The 21527-nt window shown below is 31.7% G+C and overlaps 1 protein-coding gene across 2 annotated transcripts in view; it reads left to right on the forward strand.

Moving 5' to 3' along the window:
* The window catches only part of LOC134685617 (uncharacterized), a 21349-nt gene extending 5189 nt beyond the window's left edge, over positions 1-16160 (forward strand). For both annotated transcript variants that reach the window (XM_063545528.1, XM_063545529.1), the window contains exons 3-13: positions 357-399; positions 767-797; positions 1252-1526; positions 2944-4985; positions 5617-5969; positions 6613-6852; positions 7784-7908; positions 8348-8496; positions 10033-10127; positions 11046-11148; positions 11772-16160. In XM_063545528.1, the coding sequence (XP_063401598.1) occupies positions 362-399; positions 767-797; positions 1252-1526; positions 2944-4985; positions 5617-5969; positions 6613-6852; positions 7784-7908; positions 8348-8496; positions 10033-10127; positions 11046-11148; positions 11772-13039 (4719 nt within the window). In that variant the 5' untranslated portion in view covers positions 357-361 and the 3' untranslated portion in view covers positions 13040-16160. The remainder of the gene's footprint in view (positions 1-356; positions 400-766; positions 798-1251; positions 1527-2943; positions 4986-5616; positions 5970-6612; positions 6853-7783; positions 7909-8347; positions 8497-10032; positions 10128-11045; positions 11149-11771) is intronic.
* Positions 16161-21527: the final 5367 nt, after the last annotated feature.

Consider the following 21527-nt stretch of genomic DNA (forward strand, 5'->3'; position numbering starts at 1 on the left):
GCAGTTTGTGGGCAAATAGTACACTCATAAATAAGTTAAAAAGAAGGAACTCGGCAAAAGAGACATGAGATGGGATAGAGAAATGCGTTTGAACTACATAAATCAAGTAAAATATTTCTTGTTATCTCTTCACAAAGGTTCCATGTGAAAGGACCTAACAAGTCCAGATATGCACAATTTTTTGGGGAAAAAGAGGAAACAATCTGACCTTAAAAAAATTGAACAAACCATATTAAATGTTGTTAAAATGACGAGTAAATTTTTTGTTATGTTTATTCAGGTACAAAATGTATTAATAAAGAATGCATCAGAATACATTGAGTAATAGTGATATTAATTTTATTCTTTTATTTCAGTTTGAATGGACATGGGTGATGGTTCATTCATAGATGAATTCAGGTAGGCTATTAAAAATGTGGTATATTTTATAAAAATGCCATCACTTGTCATGCTTGTCTTTGATTATTGTTAAATATCAATAACAATTTCCTTTGAGCAAATTAGAATCAGAATTAATCATTCTTATGGTTTTTAGTTAAAAAAAAATCTGATACCAGCAAAAATCTGATACCAGCAAAGGCATGATAGGGGTATATTTATCTTCTTTGTAAAAATAAGTTCAACTTATTTAAATTTTTCTGGTTTTGACCTAATAATGACAGTAATTTACATCTGATTAATCAAATTCATGTAAAAAAATATGTAATGCCCCTTTGAATTGTATATTTCTCCTAATAGCTCCTATATCATTTGTTTTCTTTTTCAGCCATTCAGATTTATTTGGCCATGATGATGGGGTAAGCATATACATATTAATAATTATAAAAGATGAATACAGCACAGGTTGCATAACATTTTCAGAATTAATTTGGTTATCCTTTGTTAATAAAACCTCTTCCTAATATATATCTTCAAGATTCAACATTTAAAAATTATCAGCCTGTGAAAATACCACATGGTATATGATTTTACTTATAAATATGCAATATATAAAGTGTAGACCTGCTTTAAATATCTTTGCTTAAAATATAACAAACACTGAGACACATACAAATATTAAGTATAAACAAAAATACAAGCATGTATGCAATTAAAATTTTTACCACCATTCTAAAGTCTACTCTTTTACAGTGTTCCGTGGATAATTTGTATATATATGCATTAAAAGAAAAACAACCAGGATGTGTTTTCCTCTTGACCAGAAGCATTGAGTGTATCTTGACACATTTAATATGGAAAATTTATTTTCAGGCCTCCGGATTTGATTGGGCAGATGATCTCATTTCAGCTGTAGAAGTTGAAGATAGACCAACAAGTAGAAGTTCAGTGCTAGAAACATCAGTCGTTAATAACAATCAGCAGTCTGTCCAATATGGCCAGACTTCTGGACAATTGTCTAGTCAGCCTGCTGGTGGTACTGTCAATTTACAGTTTGTTCAAAGTAATACAACCCAGACGGTCCAACAAGCTACTGTCCAGCAACAACCTGCTCAACTGCTGCCAAATCTTACCAACTTAAGCCAGGGGTAGGTACAACTATGATACCGGCCTCAAAATATTTTCAATTTATTTGTAGAGTTTATCAACTGTTTTTAACTGCCATCAAAATCAATTGACTTAACAAGGATGTTGTTAAAAATGCATAACAACAGAATCAATATCATTTTAGCAAAGGGTTAGGGCAAACACAATTGTACCCTGCTCAACTCATCAAATTTTACAATTTTTGGAAAGGGTTAGTACAGCAAACAATCTGCTCAACTGCTGAAATTAACATTACATAGACAATCAGTTGTTGAAGGTTGAACAGCTACCTGTTTCACTTTGATTATAATTTCAATCGTGTATAAAACTACAAAATGTTGATACTTTACAGACTTTGTATTTTATAAGTAGGTAATTAATAATCTACTTATGTTTTTAACTTGGTATAAACATTAAAGCATTACCACAAAGTACTTGTTGAGAAACCTCTTAAATATTTTAAACACATTAAAACAGAAAATACAATTAAAAAAAAGTTATGAAGAGCACTTTTGTTTATTAGTAGTGGCTAACTTTTAATTTGTCATGAATTATTTCCCTAATATTCAGCTTATCAGTTCTGTGTTCTATATGGTAATCAATGTCTATCAAGTCAGTTGAAATGCTACACAATCATTACAAGATAAATATCTATATAGCATTGTCATTAGAAGATTTATACTACTATGTATTTATTTATTTTTATGTGGATAGAGGAAACGTTGGGTATTTCTTGATATTTGATTTCAGATTTTTTGCAGTCTGTGTACAAGTCATATAAAAACAAGAATGTGTCCAAAGTACATGGATGCCCCATCAGCACTATCATTTTCTATGTTCAGTGGACCATGAAAATGGGATAAAATCTCTAATTTGGCATTAGAATTAGAAAGATCATATCATAGGGAACATATTTACTAAGTTTCAAATTGATTGGACTTCAACTTCATCAAAAACTACCTTCCAAAATCTTTAACCTGAAGTGGGATGAACAGACGCACAGACCAGAAAACATAATGCCCATAAATGAGGCATAAAAAATGTACATTGTAAAACATTCAAATTTGGGTTTCACCTAGACCCATAAAATCCACAAAATTGGGATCGTATGAATTGTAGTGACTCCACAGTATCTATCACATATCACAGATTTCAAGGTCTTGATTATTTATTTGCTGGAAAGCAGTTCATTATATTGAGATATAGAATTGAAAGTTACATCTAAAGAATATTTAGTGCTACTCCAACATTAAGTTCTCTTGTCTAAAATAATTTACATTTGTAAATGGCGCAGATTGTTTATACAAATTTTCAAAATTTTGGTAATTCATCGAGATCTGTAAATACAAGAAATGGCACATCAGTGATCCGTTTTATAGATATTAACATACAATTAAATTGTTATCTATATAATTGCAGTGGTCAGCTGTTTCAAGGAGTAAATGGACAATTGTTTCTCAAGACATTACCAAATGGACAGTTCCAGTTAGCCACCCAACCTCAAATCCAGCAGATTCAGCAACATCCTCAACAATCCTCTAGTCCAATTCCAATCCAGCCTCATCCTCAAGGATCTCCTCACATCCATCAGACACCAAACCAAAGTCCCATACCTATCAGTTCACCTCATGTTGGTTCCTCCTCATCGTCAGCCTCACCTCATGCGAGTCGATCTCTTACTCCACTACAGCAGCAAAGGCAATATCAAAATGTTAACATGCTTCAGATTCCAGGATCGCAATCACAGCAGCAGATCATTAGAAATCTACCAATCAGTAGTCAGATCTCAAACATAAGTAACTTTCAGACTCAACAAATTATCCAATCTCAAGGCCATATATTATCGAATCAAGGTCAGGTGCTACAAAGTCATGGACATACTCAAGTACCTAATCAAGGACAAAACTATGTAAATACACAAAATACTGTTATACAAAATCCAAATGTTGTCAATGTCAATGTAGCACATGTTTTGTGTTCAAGTCAGTTTCAAGGTCAACAAGGGCAGATTCAAGGGACTTTAATCCAGACTGCTGATGGAAAGCATATCATTATTCCAAGTTCTCAGTTGCCTTCAAATAACCAATTTCAGATTCAGAATGTCAATCAAATGCTACAGCCACAGATTATTCCTACGTCAAGTGGCACTGGAACGACCCCATTAGTACAAGGAGGTCAGGTGGTTGAAACAAATGCTGCTGCATTGGGGGGAATGGGATACATCAGAATTGCAACTCCTACAAGCTCTAGTCAAGAGACAAAAGTGCAGCCACAAACAGCAACACATTTCTTAGGTTTAAATCAACAGGGTCAGCAGATATTGATTCAAAGACAACCAACGCCTACACCAGGCCAGAATATCGTATTACGGCAAGTCACACCACCAAATGTTCTGCAATTACCACAGCAACAAACACTTGCATCAAATCATGTCTTACCGCAGACAACTCAAGCTACTCAACAAATTCTCCTACCACAGGTTCAGAAAATTATGACGGGTTCACAAGGTCAGCAACAGGTCAAACTTGTTGCTGCTGGTAATCATCTACAGTCTAACAATTTACCGATGACAATTAACATTGGAGGTCAGAATGTCATACTTCCATCAAATATCCAACAGCTCATTCAACAACAACAATTAAATCAACTTCAAAAGCAGGCAAGTTCCACTGAAAATCTACATCAGACTAAATCATCTATCGCCAACATGGTGATGGCAACATCAACATCAACTAGTAACTTGATATCTAGTGGCCATAATTCAACACAGTTATTGAACACTTCTATGATGAACAGTCCAGCATCTAGTTCAAGTCAAGTGTCCCAAGGGCATAACATAACATCACAAGTTCCAACATTTCTTTTACCAAATGTGACTTCTAGCACAGCTAATATGACTCCAGTGACAACAACGGTATCACAAACAAAACAAATGGTCTCACAAATCAATATAAGTAGTAGTCCAAAAATGTACCAGACTATACCTTCAGTAGCTAGTAGTGTTACATCGACTGTCACTACGGGTAAACCATTCTTATCAGCTGTCAACAATGCTCCAAAACTACCAATGACAACAATTCAGTTGACACCTCAAGCACAACAGAAGATAAATGCTATCCAAAAGGAAATTCGTAAACTGCAATCACTGAAGGATCCTACAGATCAACAAAAGCAGCAGTTGGTGCGATTTAGTGAAGCTCTAAAACAAATTATAGCCAAAGGTCATATCAAAATACAGCCAGCTCAAGGACAAATACAATTACAGCAAGTTTCAAGTAATCAGACATCTAATGCCATGCCCATGTTCATTGGTCAACCTGCTGTGTCCGTTCCACAGCTTGGTCATGTCCTTGCACATCACCAAACATCCACGACTCCATCACAGTCATCATCAAGTCCATTGGTCAATCAAAGTCAAGCTGCAGGAGCTGTGCAATCTCAAATTAGTGGTGGACTACCAGGTAAGTTATATACTAACATACCTTTTGAAAAATATATTGTTGATACCCAGTCGGGTTAATTGGTTTTTAATAGTGGTTTCATAATTATTCATGCATGTAGGATACTAATTGTTGCAGGTATAGATGACCCATGAATAAGTGTTTAATGAAGTATACATTTTCTTTGTCTTACATACAGAATTTGAAGAAAAAGAAACACGAAATCAAATATCCACAAAAGTATCCTTTTACCTCATTCATTGGTACACACAAAAATAATTGAATCCACAATATATTGCATCAGCATTGATCTACATAGATTATATGTTAATCTGACTTTTTTTTCTCTTGATAAGACTGGATAAAACAACTCAACAAAAAAGAAGTTTGGAAGAATAGTATGTTTCAGTACAATTCATGCTTCTTCTTGTCCAATTTATTTAATTTCATAATTTATTTAAGAAAACAACAAAATTTAAAAACACAAAGAAATTAAGGTACAGAAGAAATACAAATCTGTTAGATATATATGTACATGATGTCTACATACAATTCAAAAGAAACAATAAACACAATGAATGTAGTATTGAATTAAGTACCAATTATTATGTTAACTTGCTTGCATTTTAATAAAAATCTTTTTTTTTTTCAGCACAAGGTCTAGTCACCAGTGATAGTTCATTTACATCAATGTGCACTACAAAATCTGTTCAGTCTCAGTCTGGATCTATCATGTCTATTTCACCAACAGGGAACAAGTCCCAACAGCAACCAGTTCAACCCTCTAATGTTACTATACTAGGTCAAAGTCAGGCAGGAATGTTATTACAACAGGGACAATCTGGTAGTGTTCTTAAGATGGCAATTCAGTCCAACCAAAATGTCACACCAACAGCTGGAGAAAATAGTACTGTGTCCACTCCTGTGAAAATGGGGTCTATAGTAGTACCTGGGAATGTCCCGATTAATCCTAATCCACAAGTTGCAGTACCAACACAAATTAAGGTAGAAACTTATTTAACATGTTTAAATGATTGATTAAACCTCTTTGTAGAAAATCTCATGTAATTTATTAAACTTGATGTGAGACTTGTTTTAACTTTATTCAGCTTTATAACAGCTTTAACATTTTGTGTTTGCAACAGGAAAAAAAAGCAATAACCTTGCCCACCATATCATGTTTTAGGTGGGATAGTACCAAAAATTTGAGAGAAATTTAAGTGCACCAATCCTTGGAACTGTTAAAAATATTCAAACCATAGGATTTTATTTGTGTTTAATATTTGCTGTTCATAATCAATCTTTTACAGCATATAAACTTCAGTGTCAAATCTGAGGGCCTCTTATGTTTTATTTATTTAGAGTTTGACATATAATGTTTAAATACTTCACTGTTTAATAAAATCATATGTTCTTCTATAGATCGTGCTGTAGAGTATGTTCTTCTATAGATCGTGCTGTAGAGTATGTTCTTCTATATATCGTGCTGTAGAGTATGTTCTTCTATAGATCGTGCTGTAGAGTATGTTCTTCTATAGATCATGCTGTAAAGTTTTGCATTAAGTTGGTGGTTTGTGTTGTTGTCGTATCTGTATAAATTCCTTATCTCCTTTTATTGTTGTTGAAAATTTAGATGATATTATTTTAGATTGCTAGCCATCTCTTGACCTTGAACTTGACCCCAGATCAGAAGGATAAAGTTCAGAAGATGTTGTCAACAATGCCTCAAGAACAACAGCAACAACAGATGGCACTGTTCCTAAAACTTCAACAACAACAGAAGATGAATGCTCAAGTTCAAGCACAGTTACAACATCAGAAAAAGCTGCAACAAAATGTACAAGGCACTTCAAATATACAGGCACAGCTACCTTCAACTATACAACCTGTAAGGATCTTTATCGAACATGATTAATGTTTAAGAATAATTAAATGAAAGTTACAGAAAAATCAGATTTATTTGCAGAAAATGCCTGGAGAAAAAGTTGACATGCAACTTAATCATAGTCAAACCTAATTAAGTCTGAACTTAGTGGGACCCAACATTTTTTTCTGTTCTCTAAATTTAGTTTGCCTCATCCAAATGTTATGAAACGTATACACAATTTTTGTTATCACAAAACACAGACCAAGTTTGAATTTGGGTAGCATTACTTTTACCCTTTTAGAGTTATGCCCCTTTATAAATGGAAAAGTTGCTGATTTTTCATTTATTGTTCTCTTGCTGTAGTATGTCTTAATTAAATGCCATGAAACTTTGTCCCATTATAACATTGTATGCTAGAAAAAGGTAGATTCATCTGTGTTATGTCCCTTTGACACACTCATAAGTAAAATATGGAACAAAGTACAAATTTTCTGGAGGTTTGTAAGTATACTTTTGCAATACCAAAAAATCAAGTAACCACAAAAATTCAATTTATCCTCATCCCACTCATAGCACTGTATTTTGACCTTAAGATTTTGTATGGGTTGTTTTCTCAAAGAAATTGTACCATATTTCTTTTTAGGGCTATTCCAGAAAAAATATGTATGGGGGTGTTGGAAGGCACATTGTAATAATAATACATGGGTGATGGGTATCAGAGCAACTTTTCATACTATAATGCACTATAATTCCCAATTACAATTGACTGGGTGGCGGGTGCTGACAAAAACTACCTTCCAACCCCCCCTCCCTCCCTACATTTTTTCTGGCATAGCCCTTATCTGTATACAATACACATCAGATTCAACATTTAAAGGCCAATGGAATGATTTAAGAACAATATAATTTATGTAAGTTGAAAGGTTTAATATATGATGTGATTTTATTTCAGACAATTATTCCTATTGTTCCAAGTACAACAGCAAGTACTATACTGCTAGAACATCCTGGGACATCACCGTCTAAACCAAATATAGTTCATAGAGTGTCTGTAGCTGCTATCCCCAAACATCAATTGTAAGTACTCTATGAGATATTTGACAAATCTGGTATGTAAACTTTCTTGACAGATTTCATTAAAAAATGGCTTTGTTAATGTGATCTCTGATGTAAAGCTGTAAAATTGAGTCAACCTTTCACAGCTAGAAATTACTACAAAGTAATGGAAAACACACATTTCGCCACAAACAGTGATTACAAGCCAAATACATCATAAAATAAACAAACAAAAAATATTTTAGCAACAATTAGCTAAAAAAAGATGCAATTTGAATATGAAAGACCTAGATACTTTATGCAATTTAGTGATTTAATTGTTTCGCTAGCCTAAAAAGAAATTTTATGTTAAGGGCTCATTCCGGGGAAGTTATTTGTTTGTTTGAATATGATGTTTTGTGAAAAAGTGTTATTTTTTACCAGAAAGTACATAGATTGATAAAACATTGGTTACTTTCAGAATTCATCAACAGATGGGAAAAGATCAAGCTAATGCCATTGTCACAGATACCAAAACTCCATTTAGAAATCAACGTGATACATATAGAAGACTTTTAAGATATCATGTCTTTCAAACAAAAAATCCACCTGATGATTTAGTGAAAAAAGGTATAGTATAATGCAGGGTTTTGAAAAAAGATGTTTCTGTAGATTCATTTATTTTCATGGGTATCATTTTTTCGTAGAATGAGGAAACTTGCACTTTCATCGATATTTAATTTCATTGTTTTTGGCAAAATCTACAAAAAAACCTTTAGAAAATTTGTAATTTAATTCATGGTGCCGCTGTACCCTTAAAAAATCCATGAAAGTTGGTATCCAAGAAAAAAATAATGAATCTACAGTATCTCTTTAGTCTTTAAAATCAAGGTTTATTGTCGAGCCTTCGACTTTTGACGAAAAAGCAAGACTAAGCGATCCTACATTCCGTCGTCGTTGTCCACAAATATTCACTCTGTGGTTAAAGTTTTTGAAATTTCAATAACTTTCTTAAACTATACTGGATAACTTCCAAATGTGGACAGAAGCTTGATTATGATCAAAAGATAATATACAGAAGTAAATTTTGTAAAAATAAATTTCCATTTTTTCTGTATTTAACTTATAAATGGACTTAGTTTTTCTGTCAGGAAACAACACATTCACTCTGTGGTTAAATTTAAAAAAAAAAATAATAACTTTCTTATACATGTACTACTTTTAATTTGTACTAAACTTAGATAGAAGCTTGTTTATAATCAAAAGCTAGTATTTAGAAGGAAATTTTGTTAATATTTTGTACCTGGGTATCTATTTTATCCTAGATTTTTACCAAACTTGGACAGAAGCTTCTTACAATCAAAAGATAGTATCAAAAGGAATATTTTTATTGCTTTTTTTCTCATTTTTGTTGAGCCTGTGATTTTCAGGCGAGACATTGGGTTCCGCGGAACCCTTACAAATTTTCATGTAAATAACTGTCAGTATGTACATAAATATGAATTATAAAGAAAGCAATCACGTTTCGACACCCATTTACCAATATAAAGCATGTAAATACAAGTAACTAAAGAAATGTAAGATTCATAACAAGCTAGAAAACAAAAATGTTATTGGAATGCCACATGTTGGCCGAATTTCGTAACATTAAATCGGCAACTGTCAATTTGCTGGGAATGACGTAACGTTTACAAAAAAGGTACTGCCGGCGTTATTTAACGTTCACAACAACATACATATTTTAAAACAGATATTCACATGCAGTATTATGTATAGCAAGGAAGAAATATTACATCTGTGTCTGATACTATATGAGAAATCTATCATAAAACTTTTGATTTTATCTTCAAATTGTCAAAGTGAGGGGTTATTAAGCCATGAACATTGAATAGGGATAGAACCTAAGAATTTGGCAATGGTAGCCCACAGCTAAAATTTTGTAGCCCATATATATATAGTCCTATACAAGAAAAGCAGAAATTTCAGTAGCCCATACCAAATTTAAGGGGCCATGGGCCTGTGGGTCCCTGTTAATTTCATACCCTGTTTAATAGTTCATACATGTTGATTATCCATTTTTAGTAGGATATAGTTGAACTGGTTGTGATTGAAAATTGTCTGTATTTCATTGTACATTACCTTTAAAATTATGATTTATTTTACCAGATGATGAAATGTTTGATGATTTATCAGAAGGCCTTGTTCGTAAGAAGGATTGGATGTTTGAAAAATATCGCAGTTTAATTCTTGAAGAAAGTATGGTAAGTATGTCCTTAAAAAATTAAGAAATACATTTAAGACCATAAGCATGATAAGATTTGTTAAAATTTGAATATTTAGTTTGGATTTTTGACCAGACTAAGATGTGTAATACTTGCAATACCACTATTGTGAAAAGGTGATTTAGTTGATGAATATGTAGTTTAAACTTCTTTCCAATCAATTGACTAATAAAATTTGGTTTTGATAAAGAATGGACAGTTACATAGAGAATGTGGTGGTGGTGTTACAGCACTTCTATGAAATCATGCAAAAAAAATCATTCATTGACTTGCTTGCGATATTTGTTTGGATGTTTGTTTACTATTTACTGGAATTTGATTGGACAATAAGTGTAAAATTCATTTCATGTCAATTCTTATTGTCCAATCAAATCCCAGTATATATAAAAACTTACTGAAACTCTGCATACCTATTGTTTGCAAACAACCAAGCAAACATATCAAGCAAGTTGATCAATGTTTTGTTTTGCATGCTTTTTTAGAAGAACTATAAAACAATTTACCTGGAACATTGGTTTAACATCTCAGTGTAAGTGAATAACCTCAATAAATTAATTGTGTTTTCCAATACTAAGGTATCAATCAGTGCATATCCAACAGATTTAGTGTAAAGAAGTCATGAACAGGCTGATAAATCCATGTCCTTGTAAAAATGCAAAATACAAGAAAACAGTATGGCAGGATGAAGGATTATATGAACTTGCTGTGTATACATGACAATTAATATTTAGCTATGGTTTAAAACAACTATTTCAACCATAGATTATTCTATAAAAAAAAAAATCACATGCAAAATTCTATCAGAAATATGAAATACAGAAATATGGAACAGATGGTTTGATTTACTAAAATGTACATTTGGTTTGTGATTAGTAAAGTTTGGTGTTTAATTTACAGAGGGAAAAACAGACAGCTGAAATAATGATGATACAAAAAATGTTGAATGAAGATCTCAAAGAAACACTAGAGGACGAAAAAAGGGTTATCAAAAGAAATCCAGGTATAAAAAAAAAGGAAAAAAATATTCATTTTACCAAATAAAAAATCTTTTAACATATTTCATTAAGAGGCAACTTGAAGTTAGTTCACATGCAGATAAATACTAGGACATTTTATATGGCAGAATGAAAATATCTTGAAGAGTTTCTTTGTCATATAAGTATTTTAGTACATAACAATATTATAAGTATTGTAGGGATGACTTAAGCATGAAGATTACTCTCACCCTACACAAGAGATCAACATCAACATGGGTAGAAAGAAAACTCGAAAAGAGAAAATAAAAAACACCAATAAGCAGAAGCAAGCATTACACCCATCCTATAAAAGCAAAGGATATTGAGTATTAATCCATGACATAAGTGCACAGGAAAATAACACTAAAAGCAAAGGAACAGCACTTTTGTTGTTCTTCTTCTTCATGTGAAAGTCACATTGAAGCCTTCAACAGGGAGGAAAAAAAATAAGTTTGAGTTACAGTGCAATAAGAATAGTTTCACTAACTCCGTAAGAGCATATAATGTTCCAAAACTGGCCAAAAGTAAGCTTGAATTATATGAAAATTATAAATGAAATACGCTAGTGTTCAAAACATTTATGATAGCAACATTCTTTATATTGTAGATGAGTTTGATCCAATGCCAAGAAAATATTTGAAATTAGAGCCTGGGACAGATGAAAGCCCTGATATCAAATTTGATCCAAACAGTATTCAAATCAAACGTGAAAGGGTCCAAGTTCCCTCCCCTTCTACTCCTACTCCTTTGATTAAGAAGGAAAGTTTTGAAAGTGACAATTCCAGGCCTTCAACGCCAAAATTCAAACTGGTCATCAAATCAAGTGGTCAAGGATACTCTAGTTCAATAACGGAGGAAGAAATAGAGCAGACTAATGTCTTAGAATCAAGTGACACCAAAGATATGAATTTTATGAGTGGTATTCATGTAAAGGAGGAACAAATAGATATAGATAGTGATGATGTGCCATTAGATAGGACACTGGAACCATTTGAATCTTACTCACGAGACAGAAACAGTGAGTCTAACATTCATTCGGATGATCTCATCGATGATGGTGCTGATAGTGATTCTGACGTCACTGTTGTTAGTGATGATGACGATAATAAGACAAATGATGCTATTGTGATAGACGACGATGATGATGATGATGATAATCATGAAGAGGACGAGGACGGTGATAATGAGATGGAGGAGGATGACAATGAAGATAATAGTGAAAATTCTAAGGGGGATAATTTTGATGAAATTATGTCTCGAAAATCTTCTGTTGAACCGGTTATCAAGCATGAAGACATATCAAATGATGACTTCAATGACTTTTTCTCAAACAAGTATGAGTCAGGCTCATCAGAGTTGTCATACTATACAAGGACTACACAACAAAATCCCTTAACGGCTGATAATATAATATCTAGTTTAGCATCAGTAGATCAAATCTCAAATGATGTATCATACTCTCAAAATTCAGATGCTCATTCGGCTCATAATTCAGATGCTCATTCTACACAAACAATTCCATACAGTGAGGACGGAAACTCAATAAAAGACGAGGACTTGAGTAATGACGTGGACTACAATAAGTCTGCGTCATCATTCGCACATTACGAACCCATCTCATCACCGGAAGCTGACCAAAGTGAATCATTTTCTAACTATTTACCTCAATATGATTCATCATCATTTAATTTAGGTGGTATTAGGGATCAACATTTACGTTACGGTTTATCAAACCCAACGAGGGAAAGCTTATCAAATAATCACATGACAGGAAGTGAATCATGGGAAGAGGAGATGGAGGAAGAATCAGAAAATGCTGACAAAATTAAGGCAGAGATGGAAAGTGCAATAAATTCTATACTTAGTCTTAATTAATTGTGAAGAATTTTTTTTCTATTTTTAAAGGTTGTGTTTCTTGCAGAAAATTTGTACATAATTTAATTTATTACAACAACTTGCATGTATATTATGTTTTTTTACTTTATTGTGCACTTCTGTAAAACATAAAAAAAATCAAACTTAAGGACTGTTCAGCATATCTTAGTATCTGCAAAAAGTGATTTTTCATAAACATGATAAAAATTATGTACTAAAAATAAAAAGGAGAAAAACTTATGTATTGTATCTTTAACTATCTCCAAGTTGTAAATATTATCCCCTTAAATGGCAAAAAACTGTCTCCCATTCATTATTGTTTAAAAATACAGTATGTGAATTTTGTTGTATTCATGGTAACATATGACAGACACCATGACAAATATAGATGATGTCACAATACAAGCACATGGTGTTGCATTAAAATATTTTTGTTTTTTTCTAAGAAATTTTAAAGTGGAAAGTTTCTTTGTATATCAATATTTGTTCATCTAAGGTGAATTTTTGGGTTCAATCGGCTACACGGTAGTACAATTTCAATGTCATGGGTAAATAAAAGATGTTATTGTATCCTGTGGTCAATTTAGTATACACCACGTGGCTATTTGAATGTCGTTACTGCATTTCACAAACTTACCTGAAAAATATTGGAGTCACAAGAAAAATGTCTGATGGCTAAAATCAAAAGTGATTGTTGTTGACATCAATAGTCCAATTGTCACAAATTTCCAAATAGAAATAAGGTCTGTATGTACGTAACATACAATCTATCAATTTTTGTCCGTCCAAAAAAAAATAGAGATTTTTATATTATTTATTACTCATAAAGCCAAATGCTTAAATTTCTTATGGCTTAAATTTTCAACAATAAATGTTTACTACAATTATGATACTCAGACTCATTTAAATGTTTAAAAAAAAAATTTTTAACTTTTGATACAGATTTTGCTGTTAAAGCATTTAGACATTTTAAAATAGAATGTAATTATCCTAGGGAGTCCTCAAGATCATTTGAAAAATAATTGTTGAAATCTGTAATTTTTACTTATTAAAATTTTGCAATTATTCAATATTGTAAAAGAATTACTACTTCATCACAAGCCATGACAAAAGTTTGCTGAAAATAGTTGCCAATTTTTACTTTATATGTAGTGCTAGTGCTTTGTAGAATTCACAGTTATTCTGTTCGTTCAAATCCATTTTATATTTAGCATTCTTTATTCACTTTCTAGTTATTGCAAAAAGGTTGACAGGGCACTAACAGATTTTGTGATTTGTATTTATATGTTGTAATATATTTGCCTCTGTTATTTTTCATGGGGTTTTAATGTAGGCAGATATGAAAATGAACAAACACTATATTCTGTATCAAATAGGTTCTCAAAGAAATGTTTGAATTATGTATTGTATTTTTAACTTAATTCAGAAATAAGGGTCAAGACTGGAATTTAAAAATAAAAATGACATTTTTTGAAAGTGTGAAATTTACTAATAACACTAACTCGAGCAATTTACATACACTGGTAAATTGCATAGATATGATATTCAAATTTTCTAGACTTTAGATTTGCCTAAAATACATTTTTAATAGATAACTAACAAGGAAGACCAGAATGTATTAAAAAATTCAAAAAAAAAAATTCTTGGAAATTGTGATAACAAATCTGTATTTATAAATGATTTAATAAAAAAAAAAAATGTTTATGGTTGTTTGAGCAAACAAAATTGAAAAGAACTAACAAAGTTGTGAGAAAAAAAAATTAAGCAGACAAATTATTTTGTAAGTATTTAAAAAGAAACTTACAAAATACTGAATTTAAAGTTTTCATTTCTGTTTTACACTAAAAAGTGCAATCTGGAACAACCCATATCCAGTAAGCCCAAAACAAAAGCATTGTAATTCAAATACATAAAACATATGTAATGCACTTAAGGTATCCTACACTTAACTTAATTTACTTTTTTAACATGTACATAAATGCCCTGGACCTTTTTGTATTGTGTATTACCAAAGGCCATTAAGTTACAAATGTGAAAAAGAATTGCCAAAACTATTGATAATGTGAAATAAATTATATTATATATGTCAGATTCATTTGTCATTATTTATTTTTTAGATTTATTTTGTAATTTTGTACTGAACGCTGAATGTTCTGCGTAGTCAATATTCATTTGTTAATAATACACCCATATTTTCATGTTTTTGTAGAGTTGTCTACCTTTAGCCATACATATAGGATTGTTTAGATTGGTGCTTTAAAAAGATATTTTGCAATTCTATTCTGCTTAATCCATTCAATTTATTCTTCATGAATCAGTTATGATTACTTTAAAATTACTAAATTAGTGCATTCTTAATAGAGATATGAATTTATCAGTTTTAAATTTACATATATGGCCATGGTTTGAAACAGGACAACATGAAGGAATTCTATTTGAGTCAAAACTTTTTCTCATGTTTAACAATAAGAGGAACCCGTATTATTTCCATTGGCATTACAGAGAATTTGGCAAGGCATTATTGGAAACTAGAATTAAAATTTTATTGTGTAAAAAAAGTTATTGCTATTTTAATTTCAAAATAGTCATCTTGCAGGAGGTAGGCATGTTGGTTGACTCAATTGCAAGGAATGAGAGGAAGATAATATTTCACATAAATTTTGAATTTCATGTTAAAAGAATATTTCAGTAAAATAACGAGGTATTAATTAAGATAGTTGTTTTTCCGTTTGCAAGTAAATTCTGTTAGTAAGAGATCTAAACCAAAGGATATCTGTATTTTAGTATAAAAGGCTACTCTGGTATTACTTTTTGTATATATTGATAAACTAATAGAAAGAAATATTCGTTTTGCTGGTCAAATTTTATGAAAAAATGGGGTTTTAAATCTGATATAATGAAATTTGTAATTATATTGCCATTTTATAAAGAATTGTGCTATGATTTGAAGAAATCCAATGACAGATGTACTTGCATCCCACCAAATAATCAATTATTGACCAATCAAAACTGCTGTATTTATTGCCATCATGTCATGTGTTGTTATTGTTTATGTCACATTGTGCTGCATATCATGTCAAAATCTGTTGAAGAAACATTTGTATAAAAAACAGGAAATAGATTTTTGTTTTGTCTTTTTTTTTTTGTCTTTTTAACAGATTGATGTATATCCATTGGCTTAGGTTTGAAAAATTTCCGAACTAACTGTTAGGTACATGTGCACATGTTAAATAACTGCTAGTGCATATAATATACTTAAGTTCCTGGTTTAAAGGAGGAAACGAGCTTGCATTAACATATTACAACATATGATTTATAATGAAACTGTAATTTTCTTATGCACCTCTAACAATTGTAGGTAGCATTATGTTTTCTGGTCAGTCATTCTGTTCATTTGTCTATGCCTTATCAGGTGAAAGTTTCAGTTTGTAAGGATGTCTTTACCATGAAGTTGTGGTCACATTAACTTGAAATTTGGTACTGGAACACATGTTTACTATGATCTTAACTTTTGAAAATAAATGCCATTTTGAGGTTTCAACCACAATTTCCTGGTTTGCTGAACATAAAATAGTTAGTTTGTAACCAGTACATTCTAATGTTAAAAGTTTCTGGTTAAGGTGGTTAACCATTAATTTGTGGTCACTTCAAATTCATTACACATATTCATAAGTATATGTGTTTATTGAAAATAACATGTTCACTGTACATGGCAATGTGATTGTGTGAAACCAATACATTCTCAGGTGAAAGCTTTTGACAGTTTTCCATGAAGCTGTGGTCATATTTAAGTTAATATACATGTCCATTATGATGATCATATTTAAATTTTGTGGCAAATTGCTGTTTTGACCCTAATTTTACATTTCATAGCACTTTGATCTCTGATAGTTCCAGCAGGGCATGGTGTCTTATGGACACATTCTTGTGGAACTGGCAATTTTATTGAGTTTTAGTCTTGACTATGCATTTTTGACCACTGTACATTGAGTAGTCATCATCAATACATATTAATCAGAAACCACAGATATCATCTACTTCAGAATCATTCTTTGTAAGGATAAAAAAAAAATGAGAAATGCATTCACATGGATTTACATTATTTTTACCTGCATCACAAAAGCTGAAAGTAGATCTAGTAGAAGTTCTACTCCTTGTAGCAACTTACCTTTTGCCAATAGTTTGAATTGTTTAATACAGACAATAACTTGTGTTTAAGGATGTACCTAGGTAATCTAAGGTAAAATTAAATGAATCAAGAATTCCAAATTGATACTTTAAGCTGGAAGAGTATTAGTTAAGGATCAAAATAAGCTAAAAATATTTAGGTCATGGAGCTCCTTTTCGAAATATTAGATTTATAAATTATGGTGGAAAAAGGCTGACTTAAACTTTTACCTTATATTTGCATAGGTATTATTTAGGTCTCAAATCAAAAGAAAGAAAATAGAGAATCTGCTTAAATTATGTCACTTGACCTAAAAAAAAAAAAAAAGGGGGGGGGGGCTCCAGTCATGCTTCAGTGATTCCCTATATAATCAATCAAATTTTTTCCACGAAAGGGGGGACCCCCCTGGATCCACCTATGTTATGCAGCAAAATATTTTACCTTGTACCTTAAGTGTATGGATCTCTCTGAAATTATACTACAAGGTTTCTTACTACAATGGAAAGGGTACAATTGAGTTTTGGTGGTTCTTGCTCTAAGGGGGTATAAATAAGTTCAGGCCCAAATAAGAATTTTTGTAGTTTCCATTCAAAACTTGTTTTTAAGTGTATAAATCTCTCTGAAATTATACCACAAATTTCCATACTACAAAGGGATGATTTAGGGGTGGGGTTATGGCTCAAATAATTTAGAAAAAGGGAGTACAAGGGTTATTCTGGTTAAAGGACATTTTAGACAATTTAAAAACAGTGTAAGGGAGGTATTCCAATTCCATTTAAAGAATACTGTTACAAATACTTTTGATTACCTCCCTTACACTGCTTGAAGTTATTGTTGCAAACTCCATTAGAAATTTGAATTGGGATTATTTTTGAAATAGTGGAAAGGGTAAGTAAAAAAAATTGGGGAAGGGGGGTACAATTTTTCTCATTTGAGATTTCAGAAATTAAAAAAGAAAATTTCTTCAAATATTTTTATTTTGAGGGGATTAATATTCAAAAGCAAAAAAAAAGCAAGTTCATTAGACCACATTCATTCTGCGTCAGAAACCTATCTGGTGTCAACTTTTTAATCACAATCCAAATTCAGAGCTGTATCCAGTTTAGTGTAGTGTCATTACTTGTCCAAACTGTTCAGGGTTTGACCTCTGTGGTCGTATAAAGCTACACCATGCGGAGCATCTGGTTAAAATGCATGTTATCCATATTTTTTATCTTTAAATATGTTGTTACTTATGCTCAAACACTTTTATCACAGTAAATGAAATAAGCAGCAGTAAAGCAATTTTGTTAGATGCGTAAAGGCTTGCATCTTCTAGGTATAGTATAGAAATGCTAAGTTAAGCACAAGGTTTAATTTTTAGGTCGGAAGTACTGTAGTTCAAAAGTATGTGTCAGAAACTCGTGCAGACATAAAATGGTAATATTAGTAAGTACAGACCAAGAATCGTCATTAGTCCAACATGAATGTTTGGGGGATGTAGTTTGATAGAAGTTTTCCGCTTGGTAAATTTAAACTGACAAATGTACCAGTCAACTCTTGTGCAACTGTACAAACATAAAAGTATTGAACATAAGCAATTATGGACACAGCCTTTATAAAGAGTAGTTTAAAAGCAGCATTTCATTTTCGAAAAATATGTTGTTATTTTTATTCCCCTTAGTTTTCTATCCTTTTGCATTTCTTTATTCCAAATTCACACTATATACATTGATGCCATATAAAAAAAAACTCAAAAGAATGGACATTAAGGTAATATTAAGATTGCAGTTATCTTTCTTTGTTCATACGTGTATTTTGACCAACAACAATGATGGACAAAAGAAGATATTTATAATTCCAAATATAGTCGGTCATTGATATAACAATGTTTAATTATTATTCTGAATGCAATCTTTGTCCTTAAGTGCTCCACAAACATTTTGTGTTCAGTTGGTATTTGCATTCTTCTGTTAGCTGTTTGAAAAATTTAAAAACAGTGTAAGGGAGGTATTCCAATTCCATTTAAAGAATACTGTTACAAATACTTTTGATTACCTCCCTTACACTGCTTGAAGTTATTGTTGCAAACTCCATTAGAAATTTGAATTGGGATTATTTTTGAAATAGTGGAAAGGGTAAGTAAAAAAAATTGGGGAAGGGGGGTACAATTTTTCTCATTTGAGATTTCAGAAATTAAAAAAGAAAATTTCTTCAAATATTTTTATTTTGAGGGGATTAATATTCAAAAGCAAAAAAAAAGCAAGTTCATTAGACCACATTCATTCTGCGTCAGAAACCTATCTGGTGTCAACTTTTTAATCACAATCCAAATTCAGAGCTGTATCCAGTTTAGTGTAGTGTCATTACTTGTCCAAACTGTTCAGGGTTTGACCTCTGTGGTCGTATAAAGCTACACCATGCGGAGCATCTGGTTAAAATGCATGTTATCCATATTTTTTATCTTTAAATATGTTGTTACTTATGCTCAAACACTTTTATCACAGTAAATGAAATAAGCAGCAGTAAAGCAATTTTGTTAGATGCGTAAAGGCTTGCATCTTCTAGGTATAGTATAGAAATGCTAAGTTAAGCACAAGGTTTAATTTTTAGGTCGGAAGTACTGTAGTTCAAAAGTATGTGTCAGAAACTCGTGCAGACATAAAATGGTAATATTAGTAAGTACAGACCAAGAATCGTCATTAGTCCAACATGAATGTTTGGGGGATGTAGTTTGATAGAAGTTTTCCGCTTGGTAAATTTAAACTGACAATGTACCAGTCAACTCTTGTGCAACTGTACAAACATAAAAGTATTGAACATAAGCAATTATGGACACAGCCTTTATAAAGAGTAGTTTAAAAGCAGCATTTCATTTTCGAAAAATATGTTGTTATTTTTATTCCCCTTAGTTTTCTATCCTTTTGCATTTCTTTATTCCAAATTCACACTATATACATTGATGCCATATAAAAAAAAACTCAAAAGAATGGACATTAAGGTAATATTAAGATTGCAGTTATCTTTCTTTGTTCATACGTGTATTTTGACCAACAACAATGATGGACAAAAGAAGATATTTATAATTCCAAATATAGTCGGTCATTGATATAACAATGTTTAATTATTATTCTGAATGCAATCTTTGTCCTTAAGTGCTCCACAAACATTTTGTGTTCAGTTGGTATTTGCATTCTTCTGTTAGCTGTTTGAAAAATTACCAATTCTATTTTTCAAGAAATCTTGTAGAAATGGCTTTTCCAGGATGTCACAACTACATTTATTATAAGAATCTTTGGGATCTCAATCTAATTAAACTACGGATCCTGTGCCAAATCATAGGTTCAAGCATTTATTGTAAGCAGCACTTGGGCACATATTTGTAGTTTAATCAAATTTTAAAGGATCGAGAACAACCAGCTGGAAATTTTGTATAACCTCAACTTAAAAACAGATATGAATTGAAATCTTTAAAAATATATATGTATGTATAATTTTCAGAAGAAGAATAAGACCCAATATGGCCTTATCAACATTGTCTCATATTTTGATGTGGAGTGTGCTGTGAGAATGCATTGCTGATCGGGAGGTATTCATAGCTTCTCATAATGCCACCCAGGTTCCTAATGACCTGTTTGAGAAATTGCTTGTTTGTCATTTCTCTCTGACACTACATGGCTTATCTTCACGAAACATAACAAATAAATTGTGTATGGAAGGTTCTTCGTTAAAATTACGCATTTCATTTGCAATACACACCAAATATGGTCATAAAAGGAGAGTGACCATTGTTGTTACTGTTCTAGAAGAATTGTGCAGGCTCTTAGGCTGTTTATATTCTTGACTTTGACGACTTTTGCTCAAAAGGATTCAAATGTATGACTATGTTCATAAGTACACTTTTCTTTACACTGATTAAATTTAAATATATTTCAAATAATACCACAGTTTGAAGAAAAGTTCTTGTTGTTCAATGAAAAGGAATTCAAGAGTTGTCCCTCTTTACACCATATGGTAGAAATGCCATTTTATCAAAAACACCTTTTTATTGTGCCGGAGATAAAGCACGGTATTATGCTTAAAAGTTTAAAATCTTTTATAAACAATAAAACATATGGAGTTTAAACAGGTTAAACTGTTTACACTTTGTTCCATAGATATACTATATAGTAATACAATTAAATTATATGTGTTGTGTATTAAGCTCCATGTTAGCCCATTTAGTGGTAACACCACATCTTCGTTATATATAGAAGTTCCAATGTTACCATAAAAATAATTACAATATAAAACGTCGTCGGGTATATAAAACTGACCATGATTCTACTCAGGTGCACGAAA

Source organism: Mytilus trossulus, chromosome 9 (assembly GCF_036588685.1).
Source record: "Mytilus trossulus isolate FHL-02 chromosome 9, PNRI_Mtr1.1.1.hap1, whole genome shotgun sequence".
In the NCBI taxonomy this organism is placed as follows: Eukaryota; Metazoa; Mollusca; class Bivalvia; order Mytilida; family Mytilidae; genus Mytilus; species Mytilus trossulus.